The 14,324-nt window shown below is 42.7% G+C and overlaps 1 protein-coding gene across 1 annotated transcript in view; it reads right to left on the bottom strand.

Moving 5' to 3' along the window:
* The window catches only part of LOC110087215 (CUB and zona pellucida-like domain-containing protein 1), an 18,690-nt gene extending 4,366 nt beyond the window's left edge, over nucleotides 1–14,324 (bottom strand). The window contains exons 1-7 of the mRNA XM_072993268.2: nucleotides 14,252–14,324; nucleotides 10,646–10,742; nucleotides 9,954–10,168; nucleotides 9,187–9,340; nucleotides 7,380–7,594; nucleotides 6,027–6,029; nucleotides 103–275 (exon numbers count right to left, since the gene is read on the bottom strand). Of these exons, the coding sequence (XP_072849369.2) occupies nucleotides 103–275; nucleotides 6,027–6,029; nucleotides 7,380–7,594; nucleotides 9,187–9,340; nucleotides 9,954–10,168; nucleotides 10,646–10,742; nucleotides 14,252–14,324 (930 nt within the window). The remainder of the gene's footprint in view (nucleotides 1–102; nucleotides 276–6,026; nucleotides 6,030–7,379; nucleotides 7,595–9,186; nucleotides 9,341–9,953; nucleotides 10,169–10,645; nucleotides 10,743–14,251) is intronic.

The raw sequence follows: 14,324 nt of genomic DNA, 5'->3' as shown, positions 1-14,324 counted from the left end.
TATAGCTCAGGTAAATCTTTTTTGGCTGGATCAGGTCAAAGAACAAAAGAATTCACCTTAAATCTGGAGTTAGATGGTTTTGTTGTACATTGCTTTTTTTACCTTTTTAAGTGTTCCACAGCCGTTGAGTGAAAAAGAAAATATCACTGGGTTTAATGCAATAGGTCTGCAAGCTGGGTCATTCAGGGTCAGATCATTTCCATTGTAGCCAAGTAACTCCAAGTGAGATTTGCTTAGAGTAATGGTCATTGTGTCTGAAGAACAGCTGAGGGATGCTGATAGTAATTAGAGTGGGGTTGGGGGGAGACAAAAGAATAAATGCAAATAATGCAAAATTATCTTGTCTGGATTAATGTTCCATTTATTTTTGTGGGGTCCAGCATTATCTTCCTTTTCATTGATAACAAAGAGCATTGTTAGAACCTCAGCGCAGCTTCAAAAGATATCCGGGCGAGCAAGGTGAGAGTAAGGCAGACAGAAAGGTAGTTGAACTACTTAAGTGTATAAATATATTAAAGCATGACTTCTAAAAGGAGTAATAAAACTGAAAAAGATGGAGAAGGGGGTTGTCAAAATGATCACAAGCAACTTCTCTGAGTACAAAGGCTTCAACATTTGGGGCTGTTTAGTTTAGAAAAGAAGTTAGTAAGGGATTCCCAGTGTGATGTAGTAGGTAGTCCTAACCCTAGGACTCTTCTGGAGAATAGAGTTTGAATCCCCACTCGGCCATAACTCACTTGGGGTGTGGAACTGGTAAAAACACACTTTAAAGATCTCACTTACCTTGAAAGGGGACGTGGTGGCACTGCGGGCTAAACCGCAGAAGCCTGTGCTGCAGGGTCAGAAGACCAAGCAGTCGTAAGATCAAATCCACGCGATGGAGTGAGCTCCCGTCACTTGTCCCAGCTCCCGCCAACCTAGCGGTTCAAAAGCATGCAAATGCAAGTAGATAAATAGGGACCACCTCGGTGGGAAGGTAACAGCGTTCCGTGTCTAAGTCGCACTGGCCATGTGACCACGGAAGATTGTCTTCGGACAAAATGCTGGCTCTATGGCTTGGAAACGGGGATGAGCACCGCCCCCTAGAGTCGAACACGACTGGACAAAAAAATTGTCAAGGGGAACCTTTACCTTTACCTTTACCTTGAAAACCTTGTTAGGGCGACTATAAGGCAGTTCCAACTTGACAGCATAAGACACACAAGCAAGTTTAATTCATGCTTAATGTGATGAAAATAAATACTGAAAAAAAGTTTTTCTTTTTACCTGACAATACTAATACTCAGGACTTGGGTCATTATATCTTGCTTGTGGCTTCCGAGAAGCATTTGAGGGTGACGGGGATTGGTGTGGAAAAGAGGGCGCTCATCGGTAAAGTCTAATGTGATCCATGTCTGTATTAAATCAGTAAGAGATTAGAATATGTGAAAGTCATTGATAATTTCCAAAATTGTTCAGATCGATAAAACAGGAAATATTCTATAGTGTTGTTTGTACAAACGAATAGCTTCCATTTTTAATTATTAGATCATCCTTCTAATATGTTGAATTCCTGTTGTTTAATTGATGTAACTAGGTAATGCCTTTCTCCCTCTTTGTTCATGGAAATTTCTCCCTATTATTTTTTTTCTCTGTTTTTCAAGATACCTTCATTCTGCTTCTCTTAAAATAAAACACATTTCATTCAGTGCATCTTTTAGAATCTTATCAATGACAAAAAATTGATTGCCATTTCTACATATAGCTTTGCTCAGTGTAAGAACAGCTTCTTATTTGTTTAATATCTTTTCTATTTTTTATAGCCAAAGATGTGAATTTGCTATTTTTTAAAAGTGTATATAAAGGTAAAGGTAAAGGTTCCCCTTGACAATTTGTCCAGTCGTGTCCAACTCTAGGGGGTGGTGCTCATCTCTGTTTCCAACCCATAGAGCTAGCTTTTGTCTGAAGACAATATTCCATGGTCACGTGGCCAGCGTGACTAGACACGGAACACTGTTACCTTTCCACTGTGGTGGTACCTATTTATCTACTCACATTTTGCATTTTGCATGCTTTTGAACCGGTAGGCTGGCAGGAGCTTGGACAAGCAGCGGGGGCTCACTCTGTTCTGTGGATTCGATCTTGCGACTGCAGGTCTTCTGACTTTGCAACACAGAGGTTTCTGCGGTTTAACCCACCACTTCCCTTACAAAAAAGTGTATATGCAAGCACTTAAATAGGTGATGGTGATACATCTGATAGCACAAATGGGTGCTTTAAAAACTCCAAGACTTCCAAGATAATGCAATATATGTGTCCATGGGGATATCACTTTATTTGTTATGTGCTTTCAAGTTGGAACCAACTTACAGTGATCTTAACGGGATTGTTAAGGTAAGTGAGATATTTTAGGAATGTTTTTACCGGTTCCACACCCCAGTGCATTTCCATGGCTGAGTGGAGATTCAAACTGAGGTCTCCTGAGTCCTAGTCCATTACTCTATCCACTGTATCACACTGGTATCCCTATTTATAACTTTATAAAGAACATAAAATCAGCCTAGAACACATTTTGTCTTCATCATAGTTTGACTATTATGCACAGGTGAAATGAAAATCTGGTACAATTATATCTATCTATCTATCTATCTATCTATCTATCTATCTATCTATCTATCTATCTATCTATCTATCTATCTATCTATCTATCTATCTATCTATCTATCTATCTATCTATCTATCTATCTATCTATCTATCTATACCCCACCCATCTAGACTGAAGTCTACCCTGGGTGGCTAACAATAATAGATAAAACAATACAATACAATAAAAAACAACAGTAGTAATATAGCTCAAGATGGGAAAATATTCAAGTGATGACAGGAGGGAAAGATTATGGTCATTATCCTTCCTACATGAGAATATTGTGCCTTCTTATAACATTCAGTATGATAAAAGATCATTTTATCAACAACCAGTCCATTTCACACCTTCACGAATTGCTGCCTTGTTGTGGCAAAGGGGCTTGAGTAATTCAGAGAAGCAGTGGGCTATGCCGTGCAGGGACACCCAAGATGGACAGGTCATAGTGGAGAGCTGACTAAATGCGATCCACCTGGAGCAGGAACTGGCAAGCCACTCCAGTATCTTTGCCAAGAAAATTCTACAGACAGAAGCGAAACACTAAAAGATACGACAATGGAAGATGAGCCCCTCAGGCTGGAGGGCATCCAACATGCTATTGAGGAAGAGCGGAGGAAAAGTACAAGTAGCTCCAGAGGTAATGAAGTGGTTGGGCCAAAGACAAGAGGACGCTCAGCTGTGGACATGCGTGGAAGTGAAAGAAAAGTCCGATGTTGCAAAGAAAAATACTGCATAGGAACCTGGAATGTAAGATCTATGTGCAAAGATGGACATGATAAAGGACAAAAATGGTAGGTACTTAACAGAAGCAGAAGACATCAAGAGGAAGTGGCAAGAATACATGAAGGAATTATACCAGAAAGATTTGGATGTCCCGGACAACCCAGATAGTGTGGTTACTAACCTTGAGCCAGACATCCTGGAGAGTGAAGTCAAGTGGGCCTTAGAAAGCATGGCTAACAACAAGGGCAGTGGAGGTGATGGCATTCCAGTTGAACTATTTAAAATCTTAAAAGATGAAACTGTTAAGGTGCTACATTCAATATGCCAGCAAGTTTGGAAAACTTAACGGTAGCCAGAGGACTGGAAAAGATCAGTCTACATCCCAATCCCAAAGAAGAGCAATGCCAAAGAATGCTCCAACTACTATACAATTGGACTCATTTCACATGCTAGCAAGGTTATGCTCAAAATCCTACAAGGTAAGCTTCAGCAATATGTGGACCAAGAACTCCAAGAAGTACAAGCTGGATTTTGACGGGGCAGAGGAACTAGAGACCAAATTGCTAACATGTTCTGGATTATGGAGAAAGCCAGAGAGTTCCAGAAAAGCATCTACGTCTGCTTCGTTGACTATGTAAAAGCCTTTGACTCTGTGGACCACGACAAACTATGGCGAGTCCTTAAAGAAATGGGAGTGTCTGACCACCTTATCTATCTTATCTAATCTCCTAATAAATCTATATGTGAAACAGGAAGCAACAGTTAGAACTGGATATGGAACAACTAATTGGTTCAAAATTGGGAAAGGAGTACGAAAAGGTTGTATATTGTCCCCCTGCTTATTTAACTTATATGCAGAATGATCATGCGAAAGGCACGACTGGATGAATCCCAAAATGGAATTAAGATTGTCGGAAGAAATAACAACCTCCGATATGCAGATGATCCCACTCTGATGGCAGAAAGTGAGGAGGAATTAAAGAACCTCTTAATGATGGTGGAAGAGTAGAGTGCCAGAAATTGTCTGAAGCTCAACATAAAAAAAACCCAAGATCATGGCCACTGGTCCCATCACCTCCTGGCATATCGAAGGGGAAGATATGGAGGCAGTCACAGATTTTACTTTCTTGGGCTCCATGATCACTGCAGATGGTGACAGCACCCACGAAATTAAAAGACACGTGCTTCTTGGGAGGAAAGCAATGACAAACCTAGACAGCATCTTTAACAGCAGAGACATCACCTTGCCGACAAAGGTCCGCATAGTCAAAGCTATGGTTTTTCCTGTAGCGATGTATGGAAGTGAGAAAAGGTAAAGGTAAAGGTTCCCCTTGACAATTTTTGTCCAGCTGTGTTCGACTCTAGGAACGGTGCTCATCACCGTTTCCAAGACATAGAGCCATAGTTTTGTCTGAAGACAATCTTCCGTGGTCACATGGCCAGTGCGACTTAGACACAGAACGCTGTTACCTTCCCACCGAGGTGGTCCCTGTTTACAGTGGTGCCTCGCATAACGATCGCTCCGTTTAGCGATGAAATCGCTTTGCGATGGACTTTTTTCCATCGGAAGAGCGATCTTTTGCGATGGCCCCTATGGGGAAAATTTGCTTTGTCATGATCGCGGGGGAGCACTCCCCCACGATCATCACAAAGGCCCTGCTGGTCAGCTGTTCTAAAAAACGGGCTTTGCGCTGCTCGCGGGGAAGTGCTTCCCCAGGAGCAGCCCTAAAGGCTCGCCTTTTGGAACAGCTGATGGGCGGGTCTTTGGGCTGCTCGCATGGAAGCGCTTCTCCGGGAGCAGCCCAAAAGTCCACCCCTCAGTTGTTCCAAAAGGGGAGCTTTTGGGCTGCTCGCAGGGAAACGCTTCTCCGGGAGCAGCCCAAAAGCCCGCCCCTCAGCTGTTCCAAAAGGCGGGCTTTTGGGCTGCTCGCAGGGAAGCGCTTCTCCGGGAGCAGCCCAAAAGCCCGCCCCTCAGCTGTTCCAAAAGGCGAGCTTTTTGGCGGCTCACAGGGAAGCGCTTCTCTGGGAGCAGCCCAAAGGCTCGCCTTTTGGAACAGCTGACGGGAGGGCCTTTGGGGGGGGAGCGGGGCGCTCCTGATTGGCGTCTGCCTCGGGAGGAGGGAGGGAAGGAGGGGCGAGGGGTCTGGCCCCAATCCCCGGGCGCACTCCTGGCCAGAGCACTGCAAAGGAGGAGGTGCCCACCCGGACCGGGGTCAGGGCGGCAGAGGCTGGGGTGGCCCGCACGCCAGAGACCTCCTCCTCGCCCCGTCTGCGCCCCGCCAAGGAGACCGGGTGTCTGGGGCTGGCTGGCTGGCGGTCAGGGGCGCGCCCCTTCCCGGCTGCCTGCCTCCGAGCCCTCGCTGGCTGGAGACAGCCACGCTCCCTCCCCCTCGCTCTCGCCCGGCCATAGAGACCAGGCGTCTGGGGCTGGCTGGCTGGCTGGCGGTCAGTGGCGCGCCCCTTCCCGGCTGCCTGCCTCCAAGCCCTCGCTGGCTGGAGACAGCCGCGCTCCCTCCCCCTCGCTCTCGCCCGGCCATGGAGACCAGGCTTCTGGGGCTGGCTAGCGGCGTTAGGCTGGAGCGCCCCTTCCCTCTCCTCCTCCCCACCCCGGGGGGGGGGCTTCCTCCCTCCAAGCCCTCACTCGCCGGCCTTAGCCGGGTGTCTCCCAGGCTAGCTGACTGGCTGGAGAGCGGTGGGTGGCCGGCGCGCCCCTTCCCACCCCCCTTTCCACCCCAGGTGGCTGCCTTCCTCCGAGCCCTCGCTCACCGGAGAAAGACCCTCCGGCCCACCCGTCTGTGCCTCGGGACAGCCCCGGCAAGGAGGCCGGGCGTCATCCGGGGCTGGCTGGCAGTGGAACTTCGCTTTGCTATGATCGGTTCCGATCATAGCAATGCTTTTACAACAGCTGACTGGCGGTTTCAAAATGGCCGCCCACTGTTTCTGGGATGGATTCCTCCCTTACCAAACAGCGAAAATGACCGCGCTATGGAGGATCTTCGCTGAACAGTGAGTTTGAAGCTCATAGGAACGCATTAATCACATTTTAATGCATTTCTATGGGCTTTTTTGCCCCGTATAGCGACAAATCCATATAGCGACGATTTTTCCGGAACGGATTATCGTCGCTATACGGGGCACCACTGTATCTACTTGCATTTGCATGCTTTCGAACCGCTAGGTTGGCGGGAGCTGGGACAAGCGACAGGAGCTCACTCCGTCGCGTGGATTCGATCTTACGACTGCCGGTCTTCTGACCCTGCAGCACAGAGGCTTCTGCCGTTTAACCCACAGCGTCACCACATCCCATGGAAGTGAGAGCTGGACCATAAAGAAGGCTGATTGCCGAAGAATTGATGCTTTTGAATTGTGGTGCTGGAGGAGACTCTTGAGAGTCCCCTGAACTGCAAGGAGATCAAACCTGTCCATTCTGAAGGAAATCAACCCTGAGTGCTCACTGGAAGGACAAATCCTGTAGCTAAGGCTCCAATATGTGGGCCATCTCATGAGAAGAGAAGACTCCCTCAAAGGACCCTGATGTTGGGAAAGTGTGAAGGCAAGAGAAGAAGGGGACGACAGAAGATTAGATGGATGGACAGTGTCATTGAAGCTACCACGATGAATTTGACCCAACTCCAGGAAACAGTGGAAGACAGGGGGGGCTGGCGTGCTCTGGTCCATGTGGTCACAAAGAGTCACACATAGGTCTTACTAGAACATAAATACCTGTACTCATACCACAGGTCCATGCCTTTGATTACAAGAAGAAACAATCCTTAAATGGTTAGGTATCCATGGTATATGTGGACACAGCTCTGTGACGCTCCAAATTGGAGGGACCATGTCATTGGTGATCTGGGCAAACACCTTTCCATGTTTTAGAGGCTAGGCAAGATGTAGTGGATTATTCTGTACAGTTTTTTTTAAAAAGCATATTACCTTGTTCAAATCATTGGTAGTTCTTCCATGTAACTGATTTTAGTTTCTATACATGCAGACAGTTGCCAAATATCATGCTAGTGAAATAAGACTTACTGTTAGGCTGTGATATTGGTATACTTCTATAGCTGGCAGAAAAGCCCCTGTATGAATTGGCATAGTCTGTAGACAGTGCAACAGTCATCACGTTGGAAGAAGATTCAAATGTTTGGGGCTGAAGGCCACACACTTGTTTAATTAAACCAGAGGACGTTGTTGGACCATCATAGATGGCAAGAAAATCAAACCTGCATTTATCATCCATTTCTAGACTGCAAACAAACAAACAAACAAAAAATATTATTACAGTATAGGTGTTTTGAAAACACACAAATATAATATTTGTCTTTCTTCCAATAACTGCATGATTAAAAGTGTATAAATATTGTAATCATAACAATAAGTGCAGACATGTTAAAAGTTACTTTCTGGACCTCATCCCTTAGCCAGGATGACACAGTAATGCACTTTATTCTGAAAATGACTGACTGGTTCAAGATCACCTGGTCATTTTTTCCAACAGAGCAGGACTCTGAATCCAGGTTTTCCTATTCCTAGGAATTTAAGCATTCTCCTTGTTTATGGAATCAGTTCATGAAATCAGGTATGAGTAGCATAGCTCCATTTTGCTCATGCAAATTTTGCTCATACCATGTAGTTTGGGAACTTCCATAAATACAGAAGGCTCCAAACATGTTCTTCCATTTTCCTCATGCAAGTTGGAGGCACATGTTTGGAGCCTTCTGTATTTGTGGAAGTTCCCAAACTACGTGGCATAGAAGTTTGTAAAATCTGGGTTCTGGTTCACATATGGAACCTAGAGAAATAGAAGACTTTTCCCTATAGATGATTATCCTCCATTTCATAGAAGGGGATGAGAAGTGGCTAGGATCGTATCCTTACCCCCCGCTTCACCCTGCATCTTGATTCTACAATGAAGTGAAATCAGTGAGGCTCTTCTTGAAAACATGGCCTCTTCTGTGACTAGAATTATTTAATGCTTACAAACTGCCCCATACTAGTTCATCTAAAAGTTGGTTTGGTTTAGATAGTCATATTACAAATGTTTTGTGCATTTCCATATAATAGCAAATTGCTAAGTTCGTGAAAAACAGTCTAAAGCCCTGTTGTTCAATGGGTCTTATGTTGAAAAGATCTTTGGATATAAGGAGAGCATACGATGGCAACTACCATGCAACTGTTGTTCTTAAATGCATTTCAGAAATTAGTTCAGAAATCTTAAGAGCACTCTCTAGATTCTCTTCAGTTCCACTGTTTTGGAAGACAAAACTGCATGGGATGTTAAATACGCCTTTGCATTTAGTATACACCGTTTCTGAGAGTGCAAGCAGCATCTTCTGGAGGGGGGGATGATAATTATTGGAATCATAGATGTGGAAGGAGAATTTAACCTTTTGGTCTCTTGTTGCAACCCGGAAGAAAAATGTTCTGCTGAAGTTAAGTTTTGCTTTGGACCATTAATACCACGAGAAGGAGTGTCACTGTCACCACCAACTGGGAGGAGAGCAAAAGGCAGCTGAGGGGAGAGTGTTCCTGAAGTCTGATGGAGTCTCTGACAGGAACACCAGCAAGGTATTCCTGATGTCAGAAGAGCAGAGGTGGATAGCTCCGCCTGCTGTTCACTTTGTTATAAAACCCTTCAAAAGCATTTTGAGATCCATTTGCTGAAATTCTATTTTATCTCTTTCTGACTTTAGCGGTTTGGAATCTCATCATGTAACACTATACACTTTTAATAACAAGATCAAAGAACTTCTTTGATGCCTTGTTGACCTGGGCAATTTTATTCAAAAACTGAAGTTGTCTGAAATGTGCAAAGATGCATAAACTAAAATATACTCACAAAATGTCACTGAAGGTTAAATGTATCGTGGAATGTTTTTCTGTCTCTATGTACCAGACACAATATGCAAATTCTGGATGCGACAGGGGGTAGTTGGGGCTGGTGAATGATCCATCTGGACCAGTAAGGTAACCTCCGCAACCCTTAATGTTAGCTTTAAGAGAACACAAGTTTAAGAAAGGCTAACTTAATTAGCAAAAACAGGAATTGCAATTGATTACAGATTTCTCAAAATGGTTTACTTGCACTCTCTACTCATCACCCTCCCATAAGCCTGCCTAGAGACCATGCCTTCAGCATCCTCCTTTTCAACTCTCAGGGTACAGGCTTCTGTACGAGATGAATAGAATGAGAGGATAAATTTGTTCCATCTTGTCATCAGCTGCATAACATGCTGCAAAACAATAGCATTCCAAACAACAGTAAATTGTGCACACTCAGCAGCCTCCCATAAGGATCAATGGTCTCAGGTATGTACCAGCAATTATGCTTAGAATGAATGTTAGTTTAAGAAAGCTAGAGCTGACACACAATCACTAAAATTCTTTCAACTTGCAGTTGCAGAATGTAAAAACCATTCAAACAGGTATGAAGTTCCCCCACACTTCAATTTCCAATGCTGTTGTTTATAATTTCTTAAACAGTTCTGTTTAATATATAAACTCTGGTGAGCATTAAAGTAATTTTCAATTGTTTCTACAACTATGACCCATGAGTACAATTGTGACTTCTCTTCCCTTAAGGAAGTTTATCTTGCGATTACTTACATGAGTCTGGTGTAATATAATAATAAAATGCAAAGATGTTGCGTACAAAATCTGTGGAATCAGTTGTAATGCGGAATGTTAAGGCTCCAGATGTTGCATGAAATACCGGAACGGATTCATGGCTGTTGCATACTCGTCCTAGAAAACGTGATAAAATTGTTGGGCCATCATATACTTCAATATTTTCTCTGTGGCATTCGGATGAGGGATTAAATCTAGGAGGAAAAAGACCCTATTTGTTATTGTATGTTCCATTAAACCAATGGATCTAACTTTCATTGATAAAATTATGTGTTACAGTGCAATCCTACATGCATGTATTCAAAGGCAATCCTCCTTTAGTTTCATAGGATTTATTTCCAGGTACATTATTTCCTGAGTGTAAAATGTTGTATACATGTAACAAGTGTAAACTTGTGGCACTGTTAGAAGAGAAAATCAGAGACCCGGAGCAGTGAGTAGCCACACTCAAGGTTATAAGGGAAGGTGAAGCTCACATTGATAGAACTCTTGAGCACCAGCAGCTGTCAGATGGGGCACTGCTGATGGAAGAAAACCAGAACATTGCAGTGGAGGAAAATGCTGTAGAGGCTACAAATATAGTGGAGGAACCACCATGGAAAAGAATCACAGGAGCAAAAGAAGGAGAAGACACTCTTCCCTGGTGGAACTACAAAATCCTTTTCAGTTACTTGAAGAAGAGTCCGTCAGATAGGACACAGAGGAGACCCCACAGGAGGACATGAGTAGGACTGAAGTGCAGCAGAATACAGTCACTGAACTCACACCCTACAAAAATAAGAAGAGGAGAGTAGTTGTAGTAGGGGATTCCCTGCTATGTGGAATAGAGACTGAAATATGCCGGGAGGATCCATGTCAGGTATGCTGTCTCTCTGGAGGACAGATAAAGGATGTAATGGAAGGATTGCCATCACTCATAGAACCTACAGAAACACATTCCTTTCTTCTTGTCTATGTGGGAACAAACGACACAACCAAGGGGAGCTACCAAGAAATCATGCCTGACTTTGAAGTTCTGGGAAGGAAACTCAAGAACTTTGGGACCCAGATAGTTTTTTCATCCATCCTACCAGTGCTCGGAAGAGGAATCAAAAGAGAAAGGAGGATCCTCTGGGTGAATGATTGGTTATGAAGGTGTTGACAAGAGGGATTTGGTTTTTGGGACCATGGGCTAAACTTCCTGGAAGAAGGACTGCTAGCAAGAGATGGACTGCATCTAACAAGGACTGGGAAGAATGTGTTTGCCCACAGCATGAAGAACTTCATCAGGAGGGCTTTAAACTGAATTGGATGAAGCCTTACACACAATAAGAGGAATGGACCAAGCTGATCAAAAGGGCATTAACAATAATAATCACAACAATAATCATAACAATCATTATCATCATAATATTCATAAAAATGTACAAAGATAAACAGGCCACAAATCACACAACCTCTGTATACAAATGCCATGAGTGTGTGAAGCAAACAAGAAAAACTGGAAATTTTAATTCTGGAGGCTAAGTATGACTTGATAGGAATAACTGAAACTTGGGACGACTCTCATGACTGGAATACAGCAATTGAGGGATATAAACTGATCAAAAAGAACAGAGAGAATAAAAAGGGAGGTGGAGTTGCAGTATATGTCAAAATACATATTCCTACACAGAAATACAGGAGGAGGAGATTGGCTGTCCTATTGAGAGCATCTGGATCAATCTAAAAAAACAAAAGGAACTTGGTAGTTGGAGTCTACTACTGATCACCCAAACAAAGAGAATAAGCAGATTAAACATTTGAAAAACAAATTGCAGGGTTTTCAAGCAGACGCAACGTAGTAGGGAGAATTCAATTATCCAGATATTGTCCAGAATTTGTTGGGAGGCAAATTCTGCCAAGTATGGCCCTTCCAAGAAATTCCTGGCTTGTGTGGCTGATAATTTTCTCCTACAAAAAGCAAGAATTTGTGACAATGAGACAGCCTCAGTAACATTATCTCCCTTATACCTGCATAATTTAAGCAACAGGATTTTGTACACTGACACCCTAAGGTCTTATTGTCTAATTCTGGTATGTGGTACAACCATGCATTATTCATACTTCAGATATGGAAGTTAAGGTATCACGTGAATGTTTGAATGGGAAAAAGTGTAGCTCCATGCACTGTGTTTATGTCATATCTACCTTTCAATCTTTGGAAGAGGCACAGTGGGGGAATCAAACTCCCATCCTCTGGCTCCACAGTCAGATACCTAAACCACTGAGCTATCTAGCCAGTTCAGTTGTATGAGATACAATGAAAAATTCTGCAGAATTAATGCAGAAAAGTTTCACTTCCACCTGGTGTTCTGTATTTGTGACTGCATAGCCTATAAAGATTTAAAAGGTCCCAAACTGTGTCAGTAATACAGTACAGTTGCTGAAAATACCTTTTTGTACACTAACAAATCTAGCACTATTAAAATCAACCCATTTTCTTTAACTTTCATACTTTTTAATCTCCAGTTGGATTCCTAAATCAGTTACAGTATTTCTAAGCACACATGTCCAAATCTCTTAACTATTTCAATATAAACTTTGAGGACGGTTTACATAATGAATTTTCCTTTGTACCTCAGGGTTTTTCCTTGAGAATTACTTCCTAACATATGCTTTGTTTGCAATTCATTTAAAGAATACTCACTCGAAAGAAGAGAAGATTAGCCGAATTTCTTGGCTCATCCCAGCTCCATTTGCCTCTCTCTTTATATACCAGATACAGCTCACATCTGCATTCACTTGAATTGGTAATGCTGCATACTCTCTTGTCTCTCTGCTTCCACATTTGCCTGTGTTTTCTTTTTAATTTAAAAAATATCCATAATAATTGCTTTATTTGGGTAGGATTATATGAAAGAATTTTGCTCTACAAGATTGAGAGACCATTCGCTAGTAACGGCTCAGGTAACTTTCAAGCAATCATGCATTCAATTACATACATTAACATTTATTGTCATAGACTAGAGCAGTGGTCCCCAACCTTGGGCCTCCAGATGTGCTTGGGCTACAATTCCCAGAAGCCTTCACCACCACATCTGCTGGCCAGGATTTCTGGGAGTTGAAGTCCAAGGACATATGGAGGCCCACGTTTGGGGACCACTGGACTAGAGAACATAATAGCAGTATATAGACTATGGCAGGCAAGCATTGTATAAGCTGTGTTTGGATGGTACAGCTGTGGTCTGCTTACTAATTTCCTTTGTTTTTTTGAAACATGGAAATAACTGACCCTGTGTAAAAATGCAGAAATAGAATTTCACCAATCTCAAGTAAACATCAAATTTTCATATATAGAAGAGCTACACAATTGGATATTTGTTTATCAATTACTCTTTTTACAATAGTTTAGGACGTAATCCTTCCAAACTGTACTTATATGCAAACATCTTACTCTGATGGAAAAGCAATAGTACGTGGCTTTCAATTCCTTTAAGAATTTTACTCTCATATTCCATACCTTGAAATGTTACCAGCTTATTTTCAGCAAGAGTCCAGCCAAAGAAAACCGCCAAGAAAATGCATTGTCTGGAAGCTTTCATCTTGGAGAATGTGAAATCATCACATTTTCTGACCCTTTTATATTTCTACCCACAGTGTAATTGTCCCTGTTCACATGGTTTTGTCTTAATTTGCATAATCTTTGGATATTTCTTCTCTGCTATGAGGGAGAGATACAGGTGAGAAAGTCACAGGTGGTTTTGCATGCTATTCTGTATGTGATGTATATTTGTTGAGTGCTGCAATTCAAAATTCAGAAGGCTAGTTTTTAATGTTTGTTCTGATAAACTAAAGTCTACAAGTGACCCAAGTTCCACAGATCAAATACTGTACTGGTGTGAAAATGGCTTTAGGATAAGGTTATGTCTTTGAAGGCCTCTTATATGGACGGTTCTGTCTGGTGCCATAATATTGATTTGTTCCAGGTGCTCTTTTCTGTTGTGGCAGTCCAGTAACAGAATGTTTTCCTAGATCTTACATAAATTTCCTTTTGGACTACAGCTCTACAGTTCATCAGCCAGCAAAACCCTCAGCCAGCTTTTCTGTTTTTTTCCCCCCAGTATTGGACTCTATTGTTTGAAACTGGTTTTAATGTGTGTGTTTTATATTCTTTCACATGAATGCATTGAAAGTTACAAAGAGAAGATTATGAATGCAGAGAACTTCATATGTGTACTGAAGAACACCTGCCTTAAATAATGTGGAATACTGGGAACTGCAGTCTAACAACATCTGGAAGCTTGCACATAACCCACCTCTGGAATTATGCAATTGACCACCATTTCGCATCCCTTCTTCACAAAGAAATTTGGCACTCACCACCACCAT

Source organism: Pogona vitticeps, chromosome 3 (assembly GCF_051106095.1).
Source record: "Pogona vitticeps strain Pit_001003342236 chromosome 3, PviZW2.1, whole genome shotgun sequence".
NCBI classification, from domain to species: domain Eukaryota; kingdom Metazoa; phylum Chordata; class Lepidosauria; order Squamata; family Agamidae; genus Pogona; species Pogona vitticeps.
Note: the sequence above shows the minus strand (reverse complement) of the source record. Positions and strands in the feature narration are given on the sequence as shown.